At 38.0% G+C, this 16,357-nt stretch overlaps 1 protein-coding gene across 1 annotated transcript in view; it reads left to right on the top strand.

Annotated features, from left to right (window-relative positions):
• Positions 1 to 16,357, top strand: part of WRN (WRN RecQ like helicase) — a 95,611-nt gene that overhangs the window by 40,657 nt on the left and 38,597 nt on the right. Inside the window, 3 exon segments of the mRNA XM_068971373.1 lie at positions 2,751 to 2,938; positions 8,290 to 8,464; positions 13,127 to 13,308. Of these exon segments, the coding sequence (XP_068827474.1) occupies positions 2,751 to 2,938; positions 8,290 to 8,464; positions 13,127 to 13,308 (545 nt within the window).

Here is a 16,357-nt window from a genome sequence, read left to right as displayed (position 1 = left end):
AGTGGCTGTGTCTCTGGAGTTCTTGTGTAGAATTCTTTTCAGATGTTGCCTTAATAATATCAGTAATAGCTGACACTTCTCACGTGCTTTCTGTGTACTGTGCCATTATATTCGGCATAGTAGACCTTTTATCCCATTTGCTCTTCACGGTGACTTTCTGAGGTTGTTGCTGTTATTGTAGCCATCTTATAGATGAGGAAACCAAAGTTTAGAATATGAAGTAAATAACTCATGGGAATTCCCAGGCAATTCAGCGGTTAAGACTCTGCACTTCCACTTCGAGGGGCATGGGTTCGATTGTTGTACATTGCAGCCAATATATCTAAAATAAGCAGCTCAGAATCTCACGTCTCGTTAGTGGCGAAAGCTGGCTTTGAACTGAGGCAGCTGTTTGTAAGCCAGATTTTTATACTACTGTGCTGCTGTTTTGCCTGATTTTTCTACTAACGTCTTCAAAATGTGTCAGGTTCATGCTTATTTCCTTTTTTTCACAAAGGCATTGGTTTTCTACTCTTACATGATACTGCATAGAAACAAACGAGGCCCTCTTTTCTTATAGTTGCCATCCTGAAAACGTCTGTCTTTATATGTTCAGTTCAGTTCAGTTCAGTCGCTCAGTTGTGTCCGACTCTTTGCGACCCCGTGAATCGCAGCACGCCAGGACTCCCTGTCCATCACCAGCTCCCGGAGTTCACTCAGACTCACGTCCATCGAGTCAGTGATGCCATCCAGCCATCTCATCCTCTCTCGTCCCCTTCTCCTCCTGCCCCCAATCCCTCCCAGCATCAGAGTCTTTTCCAATGAGTCAACTCTTTGCATGAGGTGGCCAAAGTACTGGAGTTTCAGCTTTAGCATCATTCCTTCCAAAGAAATCCCAGGGCTGATCTCCTCCAGAATGGACTGGTTCGATCTCCTTGCAGTCCAAGGGACTCTCAAGAGTCTTCCCCAACACCACAGTTCAAAAGCATCAATTCTTCGACGCTCAGCCTTCTTCACAGTCCAACTCTCACATCCATACATGACCACTGGAAAAACCATAGCCTTGACTAGATGGACCTTTGTTGGCAAGTAACGTCTCTGCTTTTGAATCTGCTGTCTAGGTTGGTCATAACTTTTCTTCCAAGGAGTAAGCGTCTTTTAATTTCATGGCTGCAGTCACCATCTGTGCTGATTTTGGAGCCCTCCAAAATAAAGTCTGACACTGTTCCCACTGTTTCCCCATCTATTTCCCATGAAGTGATGGGACCGGATGCCATGATCTTCGTTTTCTTAATGTTGAGCTTTAAGCCAACTTTTTCTCTCTCCTCTTTCACTTTCATCAAGAGGCTCTTTAGTTCCTCTTCACTTTCTGCCATAAGGGTGGTGTCATCTGCATATCTGAGGTTATTGATATTTCTCCCAGCAATCTTGATTCCAGCTTGTGTTTCTTCCAGTCCAGAGTTTCTCATGATGTACTCTGCATAGAAGTTAAGTAAGCAGGGTGACAATATACAGCCTTGACATACTCCTTTTCCTATTTGGAACCAGTCTGTTGTTCCGTGTCCAGTTCTAACTGTTGCTTCCTGACCTGCATACAGATTTCTCAAGAGGCAGGTTAGGTGGTCTGGTATTCCCATCTCTCTCAGAATTTTCCACAGTTTATTGTGATCCACACAGAATTTATGGATAGAGAATATCAAAATGTCAGTTAACTGGTCACATTGATTTTGGTGTCATTTTTTTTTCTATTTAAAAACTGCTCCCAGACTTAATTGATTTTTCTTTGCATGAACTTTGAGATAGTTTTTAGTTCAGTAAAGCTATATTGATTATAAAAATAGTTTACAGTTTTTAATAAATTGTATCTTTTTTCAAATTCTGTATTTGATTTTTTACAGATTACACTTAAATTTTCACTTATGTACAGTAATTGCTTCAACTGATTTGCAGGGCAAATGTGTTGCATCTGAAGAGCTGTGTTATGAGCATATTATTTACCATATTTTATAATAAGCCAAAATGTATTCAGAAAGTTGTAATTTTGGATATCAAGCAGCTAATTATATAGGAACAATTTTTCTGATTATGAGATGATTGCATAGTTGATTAATACTCCCAATGATAATAGTGATAAAAAAATTAAATCTAGAAGTCTACTGTACTGAAAATAGAACATGACTTGGTTGCTCAAAGAATCAGTTAATACTAGATGTCTTATTTTCTGCACTTTTCTTTTATATTGAATGCTACAATTAACCATGTAAAACTGTTGATAGGTTCTCCAGGTAATTGAGAGCTGTTATTTTAGATCTGAAAAGCCATATACCAATGTATTTAATATAGGAGTAAAAAAAGGGCCATGGTTGGGCTTTGTATGGCTAAATTTTCAGTGAGTGCAGGGTTTATAATTTGTGAATTATAGATTATCAAAGATAAGACATAACTTACCCCTCATTCGTTCCAGCACTGTTATAAATGTATAAATAATAAATGGAGAGGTAGATAGCTAATAAGTGAATTTAACTTAAGACAGGAATTGCATTTAGAAATCTTGTGAGTTTAGTGTTTGAATGATTTCTTAGAAGGCTGAGAAACAAGTAAGAAGAAAGTGTTTTTCTTCTTCTTTGAAAGAATAATTTTAATGTTTCATTTTTATCACTGTTCTCTACTCTTCCTGTAATTGTCTTCCAGTGTCTTTCTAAGAAGGCAGTAGAAATGTTGGGAATTAACGACCTCTCTCCTTTGTTAAAAATCGCTTTTACTTATTTCAGGTTCCAATTGTTGCAGTGACTGCTACGGCAGGTTCTTCGATCCGAGAAGACATTGTACGTTGCTTAAAACTGAAGGATCCTCAGATAACCTGTACTGGTTTTGATCGACCAAACTTGTATTTAGAAGTTGGACGAAAAACAGGAAGCATCCTGGAGGATCTGAAGCAGTTTCTCGTCTGTAAGTCAAGGTGAGTCAAGGCCTGGAATGCTGCGGTCCATGGGGTCACAAAGAGTCAGACGCGACTGAGCGTGTGACTGAAGTGACCCCAGGATGAAAAAGCTAATCCCACCACTGAGATATCTCATAGGTGGGACTTCCAGTCACCCAGGATCAGGGAGAATGTGTCCTCCCACGCAAGTGGCAAATGGCAAAACACAGTCAGAGTGTGCATGCCCTCTCTTTAACTGATTCAGCAGAGTGCAAACAAAGACTGGGCCAGTTTTCTGAAAACCCTAGTAGGTTTACTGAAGGATTTCAGGCCCTAACCCTGGCATTTGATTTAGCCTGGAAGGACGTCCAACTAATACTACCTGCGAGGAGAAGCAGAGGGTTTGGACAGCAGCCTCGGGGCACACTGAGCAGCTTGCTGGGGCCCAGACTAGCGCTTATGATACTGTGGGGATGCAGAATCCTGCTTGGGATAATAATTTCCTGGTGGGCATGAGGGCCAGGAACCACATGATTCAGGAATACATTAGAAAACCAGTCAGCTATGAAAGGGTCAAGGAAGTGACCCAAGAGAAAGAAGAAAATCCAGCCCTCTTTTGGGGACAACTTGTGGAGGCTTATAGAATGTTTACTAACATAGACACCTCCACTCCTGAGGGTCAGTCCCTACTGGGACTATGTTTTATCCTTCAGTTTGCCTCTATGACATTAGGCGAAAACTTCAAATGTTACAATCAGGGCCACAAACACTGATGCCCCACCTGCTAGAGGTGGCTTTTGGGGTAAAAAAAATCAAGCTGAGGATAAGGAAAGAATAAGCTCAGCTGATAACAGTTGCTGTCGGACATGCTTTGCAACTTCAGGGCCACCGAGAGGGGACAGCAGGTGCCAACATCAGTCCAGAGGTAAGACAAACAAGGGGGAATGCTTCAAAGGCAAGTCAACTGACCACTGGGCCCATGAATGCTGGAAGGAGCCTCCCAGCCCATGCCTAGTCTGTAGACAGACTGATCATTGGAGATGGGACTACTCTTGGTCCTGAAGAGGAAGAGGGACTCCTGCTTCTGAGATGACCATGCTAGGCTCCTGAGGTGTCCCAGCAGCTTCCCCCACACCCACCCTGAGATGTCTATGTCCATCAAGGAGCCCCGGGTCATCTCTGATGTGGCAGAAAGAAGATCGATTTTTAAATTGATACAGAAGCCACTGTCTGTGGCCTGACTTCTTACTCTGGACCTTTTTTCTCTAAAAGCTGCACAGTGACAGGTGTCAGTGAAAAGCCTCACACCTGTTACTTCACTAGAATCACACTTGCCAGTTTGAACAGTGTTTGGTCTCATCATTTCACATGGTAGCAAAGAAATGCTTAAAATTCTCCAAGTGAGGCTTCAACTAAACATGAACAGAGAACTTCTAGATGTTCAAACTGGATTTAGAAAAGGCAGAGAAACCAGAGATCAAATTGCCAGCATCTGTTGGATCATAGAAAAAGCAGGAAAGTTCCAGCAAAACATGTACTTCTGCTTTAAAGACTATGCCAAAGCTTTTGACTGTGTGGATCACAACAAACGGTGGAAAATTCTTCAAGAGATAGGAATACCAGACCACCTGACCTGCCTCCTGAAAAATCTGTATGCAGGTCAGGAACCAACAGTTAGAACCAGACATGAAACAACTGACTGGTTCCAAATTGGGAAAGGAGTACATCAAGGCTGTATATTATCACCCTGCTTAATTAACTTATATGCAGAGTACATCATGAGAAATGCCAGACTGGATGAAGCACAAGCTGGAATCAAGATTGCTGGGAGAAATATCAATAACCTCAGATATGCAGATGACACAACCCTTATGGCAGAAAGTGAAGAGGAACTAAAGAGCCTCTTGATGAAAATGAAAGAGGAGAGTGAAAAAGTTGGCTTAAAGCTCAATATTCAGAAAACGAAGATCATGGGATCTGGTCCCATCACTTCATGGCAAATAAATGGGGAAACAATGGAAACAGTGTGAGACTTTATTTTCTTGGGCTCCAAAATCACTTCTGATGGTGACTGCAGTCATGAAATCAAAAGTCACTTGCTCCTTGGAAGAAAAGCCATGAATAACCTAGACAGCATATTAAAAAGCAGAGACATTACTTTACCATCAAAGGTCTGTATAGTCAAAGCTATGGTTTTTCCAGTAGTCATGTATGGACATGAGAGTTGGATCATAAAGAAGGCTGAGCGTCAAAGAATTGATGCTTTTGAACTGTGGTGTTGGCGAAGACTCTTGAGAGTCCCTTGGAGTGATCAAGGAGATCCAACCAGTCCATCCTAAAGGAAATCAGTCTTTAATACTCATTGGAAGGACTGATGCTGAAGCCGAAGCTCCAATACGTTGGCCACCTGATGCGAAGAGCTAACTCATTAGAAAAGACCCTGATGCTGGGAAAGATTGAAGGCAGGAGAAGAAGGGGACAACAGAGAATGAGATGGTTGGATGGCATCACTGACTCAATATACCTGGACAGTGTTGCCTTAGGGGTTTTGAGAGAGCCCACACTTGCTCGCCCAGGCCCTAGGAAAAGAACTACAGGAAATATGCCTAAAAGAAGGGCCTGTTCTACAGTATATAGATATATTAATATGTAGCCCCTCCATGGAGGCCTCAGATCAGAACACCATTGAAATTCTTAATTTCCTTGGGACTTGAGGTTATAGGGTCTTCCAGAAAAAGGCACAGATCTCAAATCAACAAGTTAAATACATGGAATACATTATAAATCCTGGAAGTAGACAGCTACCTCCAGATAGAAAATAAGTTGTATTAGGCCTAGATACTTCAAAGACAAAAAGACATCTCTATACCTTGGGCTTCCTAGGTGGCGCTAGTAATAAAGAACCCACCTGCCAATGTAGGAGACAGAAGAGATGCAGGCTCGATCCCTGGGCTGGGGAGATCCGTCAGAGCTCCTGCTCTGAGTCTTCCCAGTTGACAAAAGCTGTGCATCTGGTATGTTAAGTTTCTTTCTTTGAGGTAGCAGCAGTTCCATGTCAAGATAATGGTGATGCAGGGATCGTAGCCACTCCCTGAGACAGATTCTTCTGGACCAACAGCAGAGGTCTCCCTGGGGCTCCGCGGCAAGGCAGGATGAGAATTCTGTGGCCCCAGTTAGGTAGGGTCCACGAGCCCAGTGCCAGCCGGAAGGAGCCACAGAAGGTGGACCTCTGCCCTGCACCCTCCCAATAAAAGTTCCCTGGGGTCCAGGAACCTCAGAGGGGATGTGAGGTAGGCAATAGACGGGCCCCAGGCTGAGCTGCTGCAGTCTCTTGTTGACACTTTGAGAGAAGATGCCATCAGGAGCACTCGGCCCTGAGACCACAATTTCCTCTTGCTGTGGTCAAGGGGATTTCTCATCCTGACGTGTGCAGAGAATGTCCTCAGTTGTCCTCTAAGAAATTCTGCATAATGCAACTCTAGGGGAGGGGAAAAGAAAGGAAGAGATGCCAGCCCATAATATGTCCTGCCAACCTCCCAGAAACCTTCAAGCTGACCAAGGAAGAACCCTGAGACAGGCCAAATATGGGAACAAGCAAGATGACTGGCCAGACATAACCTGGAAGAGTGCCCTCATATAAGCAATCTAAGCCATCCCTATTGGGTGCAGCTCACTCCACGAGTTTGCCTTTGTTTTCTTCCACATGTGCTTTGCCTCCAATAAATGCTGTGTCTGCTGGTCTCCTATGAATACTTTTGGCAGAGAAGACAAAGACCAAGGCCCTTCTTCTAGTCATTTCACTGCCATAGTCAATAGGAATGTTCACTGCTTTGATTTTTTTGGTTCTATAAATTCAAATTTTTATATTTTCTACTTTTTTAAATGTAAAAAATGATCCATATTGTTAGTGTCATTTTGAACAGTACAGATGCATGTAAACTGAAGAGTACTTAGATTTCTCTAATCCCATTCCTCAGTTTTCATTGTTGATATTTTGCATTTAGCTTTATAGGCTTCTGTTCTTTGTCTTAGACTGTGCAAATATGTGCTCTCCATTGTTTTTGTTGTTGTTAGCTTGCCACAGAAATGGTGTTGTAGTATGTCCATTTTGTCTGCAATTTTCTTCTTTTTTGTGTCTCTGTTATCTTTCTGTATATTGTGTTTTCTTAAATTAGGCCTTAATGTTTTAAGATGTTACAGTATTCACGTTTTGGTGCACAGTTCTTCCTTCTTTGAAAAATATTTTTTTTTAATGAGATTCTTGTACATTAAAAAGATGATTTGCATTTTTCTTCACTCCATGGAGTTATCTACTATGAAATTTTGACATGGAAGCCCCTTGGGTCACTCTCAAAAATTACTTTGGGTAGATTATTTAGTAAGACTCTTAGAGTAAAATTGCTGCATTATTTTTCTAAGTTTTCTATGATTTTTACCGTAGTCCTTAAAGGTTTTTATACATTTACTTTTTAAACAGTTGATTCACTTTCATAGTATGTGTATGATCATGAATATTTAGATAATTTTTCATTATCATAGTTTTGCCATGAATATTTGTATGTATCTTTTGGCTGATCTTTAAGTATATTTGTAAAATAGATTCCTAAAATTAAAATGGTGTCACAGGTTATTTGCATTAAAAATTAAATAAAATAACTTTCTAAATCTAAGTGGTACATTCTTTTTATATTCGTTGGGTCAGCATAAATGAATGTATTTATGTAAATGAATATATTGAGGAATTAAATATTCTACGAAATCGTCATTTAAACTTTTAATAAGTGCAGGTTTCTAAAATAGACTTTTAACATGTTATTTTCTATAACATAGCCTTAAGATTACCAATAAATGCTTCTTTGAACTATATAAATGATCTTTTATTATTACATGAAAGTTCTTGCTTTTTTGGTAAATATATAGATATTCAATTTTACAATCATAAGAGAGATAAGAATAATGTAAAAAATTTTATTCTCCTATGTAAATATTACATTTTTTGTATAAATGAAGAGTAATTGTTAAACTAGTGTTCTATATTTCCAAAAGGATGGTAATTGTATTTCCATTAGTTTGTTGGTTTTTAGCAAGGCTTCTGCATCAATAAATAAACCTGTCTCTGGTTTTAATTTGAACAAAAAAATGAAGTCAGTGGTGTTTGTGCTTAACATAATTTATTTCCACATCTGAGTGTCCAAAATGTTTTAGATTTTTGTTAAATATATCAGTTTTTTATATGCTTTCTCCTTTCAGTTTTTTACTAAAAGGAAAATGTAAATTAAAATATAAAAATGAAATGAAATTAAAAATTTTAAAAGAAGGGGAAATTAAATCACATAAAACTCAAACATATATATATATGTATTTGTCCTTTTGCTCTTCTTTTTCTTTAGTTCTGCTTGGGAATTTGAAGGTCCAACTATCATCTATTGTCCTTCCAGGAAAAAGACAGAGCAAGTTACAGCTGAACTTAAAAAACTGAATTTAGCCTGTGGAACATACCATGCGGGACTGAGTATTAACTTAAGGAAACAAGTTCATCATAGGTTCATGAGAGATGAAATTCAGGTGTGAAGATGGATCATCATTACTGTCTTTTCCCCATACTGGAAACACATATTTCTATAATAGCTATTTATGAAGTCTTTATTGAATATCTTCTTTGTGTTCCCTAACTTCCTTGCCCCCGCCTCCCCAGGGAGGGATAATGTTTTTTGTTTTCTAATTTAAATTGTTTTTTTCATTTTTAAAGTATATCTTATAGTTGATTTACAATGTTTTGTTAATTTCAGGTATACATACTCTATATAAAATAGGAACTAACAGGAAACTATGGTACAGCACAAGTAACTATTTAGTACTCTGTAATGACCTAGATGGGAATGGAATCTGAAAAAGAGTGGATGTATGCATTCCTGATTCACTTTGCTGTACAGCAGAAACTAATACATTGTAAAAAAACATTGTAAGTCAACTATATTAAAAATTAAACAAAAATTTCATTAAAGTTGGAATTGAACTTCATAATTTCATCCTGAAATATTATTTGTTTAAAATTGCAGTGGTAAAGAATCCCCCTGCCGATGCAGGAGACGTAAGAGATGTGGGTTCGATCCCTGGGTTGGGAAGATCCCCTGGAGTAGGAAATGGCAATCCACTCCAGTATTGTTGCCTGGAAGATTCCATGGACAGAGGAGCCTGGTGGGCTACAGTCCATGGGGTCGAGTTCGACATGACTGAGCACGAGCACAAAAATGGAAGAACAGCAATGTATATTAAAAAATTTTAGGTGTACATCCAGGTGATTCATTCATGCATATACATTTGAGTACCGTTTTGATGAACATAAAGCAGTCACTCTGATAGAATCAGTGTAGAATATGGGAGATAGACGGGTAAGAAAACTGTTGCAGGCTAGTATAAATGGCAGCCTAGACATAGAATGGTGTTTAGGTTCACAGAGGAGGGAACACTAGCTGTTAAGGTAGATTGTCAAATGGAGTTGTACACCCAGGAATAAGCAGTTTGAGTAGAATCTAAACAAGTGAATAGAAGTTCATCAGGTATGCATGGCTGGGGGTGATGAAGGATAAGGAATTGATTATAGAAAAGGACGGATGTGTGCAAGGCACTTTGATATAAGAGAGCATACTGGGTTCAAGGAATTGTGAGTAGTTTGCAATGGTTGGAGAAAAGGGAAGTTTGGAGTAGGAGGGACACAAAGTACAGGTAAAACGGCAGGAAGTGGTGGAGACTTAGAAGAGAGTTGAATTGGTTGGTTGGCCAGGTTATAGAGGATCTTAAAACTTGCAGAGAGGCAAGCTGGAGTTGGTGTGAAGTTCCCTTATTTTTTCCAGACAAGCTGTAGGACTTTTTATTTAAATGACATTCCATCTAACAGGTAAAGCAGATTAAAGTAGAAATGGCCTTGTTGAAGTTGATGTGACGGAGAACCAAGTCCAGGAACGTCCCTGTCTCCATGTCAGTGTCTTGGGGGTTAGAATCTTAGAATCTTCAGAATTCTGCAAAACAGAACTTGGAAACCACTGTGACAGACTGCTCTGTGAGCAAGATAATAGTATTATAGAAACATTAGACTGGGAGCACTAAGTAGGATTGATCTGAAGGAGAGAAGAAAGGTATTGATGAAGTTCACAAGAGGTGCTGCAGCTGAGATTCTTATGGTTAGGATCCTGGTTCAGTGGGTGTCACACGGATTATTTTGGAGGATTTCAATTCAAACATGTAAGTAGGTTTAAATCAACACTATCAACATATCCACCCTCTGTCAATATATGCCTGGAATAGTCCTCATCTCAAATTGAGAGGAACTTAACTCCGTTTTGCATTTTCTGTCCAACAGATCATCCATTTCCTGTATATCTAGAACTCTGCATATGCAGCTCACTGTACATTGTCATGCTGCAGTGCATATCTGCCTGAAGGGCATCTGTTCTCTTTCTTCGTCTTCTTTCCAAAGGCAAGAACAGCTGCCTGGAATAGAGGTTTTATCCAAATTCTTAAATGCCTGTATGTTTATTCTGTTATCTCTGAAGCTTGAAAATGATCAGATAAAGTTCATTAGCTGCTGCTTACTAAATCTTAACAATTAATCTTTGAGTCAATAATTGATCATTGGTTTCTTCTGTCTTGTTGTATGATTACTAATTATTTATTTAGATAGAAACATCTCCCAGAGACATGAGGAAGACTAAGAATTTTTTCTTTCCTATTTTTCATGATGAAATCTAACCACATTTGGTTGTAGATTTGTGTTTTGAATCTGTGATCAGTCTTTTAATCCTAACTTTTAATTTTATGCCCTTTGTATTTTATTTGCCTTTTCAAGATGGCCTGAATTCCTTTCCTTTTTGGGATGAGGTTATGAGTAAATTATTTGATAAAGTATTTTCATTTACACCTGAGAGGTTATAATGATGTTTTGAAAATCATATCTGTAGAATAGGTTGATCTCTTTTAAAGACAATATCATGAAAAAAATAGATCTTAAAAATTTTCATCATACAAACACACAGACACATACATATACACAGAGTAATCATGTGAGGTGATGGAGGTATTAACCTTACTGAGGTTATCGATCATGTCACAGTATATATCAAATCATGTTATATATGGTAAACTTACACAATGTTATAATTCAGTTATATCAATAAAGTTGGAAAAATTAAGAAATAACATTTAAAAAATAAATATTGGAATTATTATTAAATTGCTTTTTTTAGTCAAATATAGCAAAGCTGACTAGTTGTATTCACACAAAGCTTTTTTCTTAATATTGTTTCCATTCCTATGTTAATTTTTCTCTCATATTTCTCATACTTCCATTTATTTGTCCTTCCTTCCTTTCTTTTTTTTTCTATTCTTGGTACATCTTAACACGTGTTTTGTTTCAAGTGGCACTTTAGTATTTACCACTTATACACACACATAGTTTAACAAACTAAAATAGTTCTCCGGTGCTTAAAATGAAACGCGTAAGCCATCATTCCTTCCTGCTTCTTTTTCCTACTCTCAGCTTTTTTAGCTTATTCCTTTGGTGTTTGCCACTGTATCTTGCAATAATTTTCTTGTACTGCTACTACTTAGTTAACTTATTATTTGCCTGTTAGATTTAGGCATTATCTCTCAATTCCCCACTATGAAAGGTGAACACATAGCTCTTTGACATCCCTCCTGCCCTTCTCTGTCTAGAAGTTTCTACCCCCTCTTTTCCCAATATATTAATATCATAATTTTGATTAGATCAATATACTCAAATATTATGTTTATATATTCTTTATAAATGCTTTTTATATGTAAGGCATGTAGTATATTTAGAGTTACTTATACATTTTTTTGTATTCTAATTAATACCTTTCAAGAAATGTGGTTAGCTTTTTTTGGCAATTATCACTAATTTTCCCCTAAAATTTCCCCTAGTCATGTAAATCTCACCTCTGTGTATTCATTCCTGTTATACCAATTTTATCCTTTTAAATTTTCAGAGAGAAATTCATATTTCATTCTATCTCTTTAATGAGCAGCTTCCTTCTACCTTTGGGCTTCCCTGGTGGCTCAGATGGTAAAGAATCCTCCTGTTATGCAGGAGACCCAGGGTTCGACCCCTGGGTTGGGAAGCTTCTCTGGAGGAGGGAATGGTTACCTGTTCCAGGATCGTTGCCTGAAGAATCCTATAGACAGAGAAGCCTGGTGGGCTACAGTCATGGGGTCACAAAGAATCGGACACAACTGAGCATGCCCCACACCTGTCTTTCTACCTTAGAATACTGCTAGAAAAATTAAGATGCAGTCTTGAAACTTCAGAATAACCCAAAGGCTCGTTTAATATAATAAATATTTTAAGAGTCTCTTTTGTGTCCTATATTTATATGCATTTAGAAGAACCATGATATTTGCTCCTTTTTGTAGAGAGGGAACAAATCCTATTTGATGGTCACCAGTCCTAAATCTGTAAATTGGGCAGATAATCTCTTAAGCTGTAAGTGATTTGTCAAAATTATATTAAATTCCCTGGTGGTTCAGACCGTAAAGAGTCTGCCTGCAATGCAGGAGACCCAGGTTTGATCCCTGGGTCAGGAAGACCCTCTGGAGAAGGAAATGGCAACCCACTCCAGTATTCTTGCCTAGAAAATCCCATGGATGGAGGAGCCTGGTGGGCTGTAGTCCATGGGGTTGTAAAGAGTCGGACACGACTGAGTGACTCACTTCCACTTTCTTTTTTTTTTTTTTCAGTTTTATTTATTTATTTATTTTCTTTACAGTGTTGTAGTGGTTTTTGTCATACATTTGAATCTGCCACGGGTGTACATGTGTTCCCCATCCTGAACCCCCCTCCCACCTCCTTCCCCATCCCATCCCTCTGGGTCATCCCAGTGCACCAGCCCCAAGCACCCTGTATCTTGCATCGAAACTGGACTGGCGATTCGTTTCACATATGGTAGTTTACATGTTTCAGTGCCATTCTCCCACATCATCCCACCCTTGCCCTCTCCCATAGAGTCCAAAAGACTGTTCTATACATCTGTGTCTCTTTTGCTGTCTCGCATACAGGGTTATTGTTACCATCTTTCTAAATTCACTTTCATATTAAATTCAGTAGCATGCCAGGGACTGTAATGAATGAACTAATTGTACTTACCAAAGGGAAACATGTAAGGTTTTAATTCTGCTAAATGTTTGTCAAACTCTGTTGTTATTTATTCTCAGTGTGTCATAGCTACCGTAGCTTTTGGAATGGGCATTAATAAAGCTGACATTCGCCAAGTCATTCATTATGGTGCTCCTAAGGAAATGGAATCCTATTACCAGGAGATTGGTAGAGCTGGCCGAGATGGACTTCAAAGTTCTTGTCATGTTCTCTGGGCTCCAGCAGACATGAACCTAAATAGGTAAAAATATTCATTGCTTTCACCCTTACAGATTTCTTTCTTTCCATATAAACTTCAAAAGTATTTGAGGCAACATTCAAAATTTAAACTAATATGTGTAAGTGCATTTAAAACCAAAAGAAAACCCAAGACATTCTTAAGATTTGTGGTGAGTTGCCACCCAGAGGAGATGAACTAATTTCATCTATACTTCTTTTAGTGTGAAGATTTAACTAAACCAGCACTACACTGGGAATGTAACGTAGATCTTGTGGAATACTTTCAAAGTATCATTTGTTGATGATTTGTTTTTTCTCTCCAGTTCTCAAGTTTTGATATGTCTTCAGCCATAGTTACTTTAGAATCCATTTATTTTGTTTTTGTTTTTTTCTTCTCATGCTGCCATGGTGCTTATTCCAAATGACTTCTGTCAATTCCAGTTTGGCTCTAATTACCACTTTTGTTTCTTTTGTTTGTTCTGTGAGAGCATGTCCTCTCTCCTTGCCCGTCTGAGTGATCATGTTGCTCTGTACTGACTGACTGCCATGGAAAAATATTGTGCTTAGTGTTTAGAGGCAGGAAAGCCTTACTACTTAAATACTAAACAGGTGTTTTGTTGGCACTTATGTCCTGTGAGATTGATGTCGAAAGGAAAACTTCATCTTGCAGAATTTTAGTGGTAGGATTTACCAATTTATCCCTTCACCCATAGGGAAAAAAAGTTAAGAAACGTGTATGTGGTGGACCTACTAGCTCATTTTATTAAAATGGTGAGAGTGCCTATCTAATACAGTTTTTATTTTTATTTATTACTCAGCAATTTTTTTTTTAACACTGTGTCCCAAGCATTATGCTCTGTGCTGAGTATCCAGTGGTAAATAAAAGCAGATATAAATAGTACCTGTTTTTTATAGAGTTTACTATATAATGGGAATGACAGATCTTAATCACAGAATCGGACAACTGTGGGTACATAGGGTTCATTTTACTGCTCTCTTTGTGTTTGACAATTTCAGTAACCAGAGGTTATTTTGGAAAGGATCATGCAAATACGTGTAATGGTATAGCTATTACATGCTATGAAGGAAATTTGCCTTGAGTAGCCAGTGTAATATTGGGTGTGTGTTTACCCATTTATAAAGATCAGATAAGGCTTCCCTTGAGGAACTAATGAGTTAACTTGAGGTATGAGAGAAGAATAGGGATTAATTAGATAAGAATGTTTGCTATAAATTTTAAGCTTCTCCTTTTAGGAGGAGTCAGTAGCTTTTGTTTCTTCTTCTTATGCTTTTGACACTAGTGTCTTTGTAAAGCTTTTTATAAACTAATTTAAAATAATTGGGGTAGAACACAGCTTTGTATACCACTATTAAATTTGGGGTTGTTAAAAACATTTGGGATTGTATCAAACATAAGTTGATTCCTATCAGTTCTGATTTTATTTGTGCATTGTGTTAAAGATGCTGAAGACTTAACAACTTAAGTTTTGTATTGTGGCTTGGCGGGTTCATCAGTGGATATAGTTTCTGTTTATCTGAGTCTCAAAGATATTTTAAATGGTTATCTCATAAAGATTTAACAGAGGTTAACAGTGAGTAGTAATCAAATAGTGTTGCCAGAAAACCCATACTTGAATCTTTAATACAGACAGGTTGTTCTTTGTATCCATACTAAAGGAAATAAAACTACAGGGTTAATCAGCATAAAAAAATATTTCAGCAATGGTTGAGGCCCAAATCTGTGCTATCCTATGACAAACCTCTTCTATTAGAGAAAAGAGAGTTTTAGAATAAATGGAATAGCTGATTTTCAAATGAAAAGATCACTGTAATTCATGAAATGTTTAGAGTCTGTCTTATGCTAGAATCCTGTGACTAAGAGAAGAAACTTGTCTGGTCATCAGTGTAAATATGCAACTAAAATTTTTTTTATCGTAGAAGCCGTACCATTGGCAAAGTCTCAGTGTCTACAGTTGCTAGTCATTATTTGAAACAGTCAAAACCCAGATAGTTACTGTAATCTTTGTTTAAAGGGAATAATTTGCAAATTAATCTCAGTTTAATAAGTCTTCCACTGGCTCCAACTGATTTCTAGTTAGGGTATTGCTTTCAGAATATTTATTCTTTTTCAACTTCTTTTTATTCTGTGGAATGTTATACTTTAACTATTTTGATGGTCCCAGAAGAAGAACAAATATTCATTTGATATGTTGTTAGAAACTTGTTATTTTATTTCCTTCAATTTGTTAGCAAAACTGATGTGTTAAATATTGGTCATTGGAACCAAAAATAAGGGATCTTGTTCCCAGAGTGTGGGCATTTGCTTCCTTTGCTCTTTCTGAGGAAAAGGAGGTGACTTAAACAAACAAATCATTGCAAAATAGGGACCGAATTTTTAGCCCAGGAGCTAGGAATGAGATTGGATGGCTGAACTAGGAACTAGAGTCAGTTGTTGGAAGAGACTTTTTAGAGAAATTACGTGGAAGGGCACGGTGGTTGGTGGTGTCAAAGGATAAGAATGTTTTTGAATCAGAGGTCATTTATGTGTTCAGACTTTCCAGAACTCTCTTAACTGGATTCCCTCTTGGTATCATCCTTAAGAATTGTACTTCTATCAGTACTTTTATCAGTCAGAAGGTTGTATAGTCAAAATATGAGTGAGTCAGTTCCCTTTTGATGAGAAGTATTGTCACCTAGATCTTGTAGGTTGTGTTGTTTTCTTTTGAAGTATTTGTAACCTGTTTAACTTAGACTTCTATTTATTCTTGGAAAGATATACAAAGACTATTTGGGAGATTCTCATCATCTAATATGTGATAGTCATGGAATTTCTTCACAGAAGAGTAAATTAAGAGAGTCAGCATAAGGTATAGCAACAGTACTTTATTTTATTATTATTTTTTTTACATGTGTTCCCAAACATGAACCCCCCTCCCACCTCCCTCCCCATAACATCTCAGTGGGTCATCCCCATGCACCAACCCCAAGCATGCTGTATCCTGCGTCAGACATAGACTGGCGATTCAATTCTTACATGATAGTATACATGATAGAATGCCATTCTCCAAAAT

The sequence above is a fragment of the Capricornis sumatraensis genome, chromosome 4, assembly GCF_032405125.1.
Source record: "Capricornis sumatraensis isolate serow.1 chromosome 4, serow.2, whole genome shotgun sequence".
NCBI classification, from domain to species: Eukaryota; Metazoa; Chordata; class Mammalia; order Artiodactyla; family Bovidae; genus Capricornis; species Capricornis sumatraensis.
This window is presented reverse-complemented; position numbering and strand designations above follow the sequence as displayed.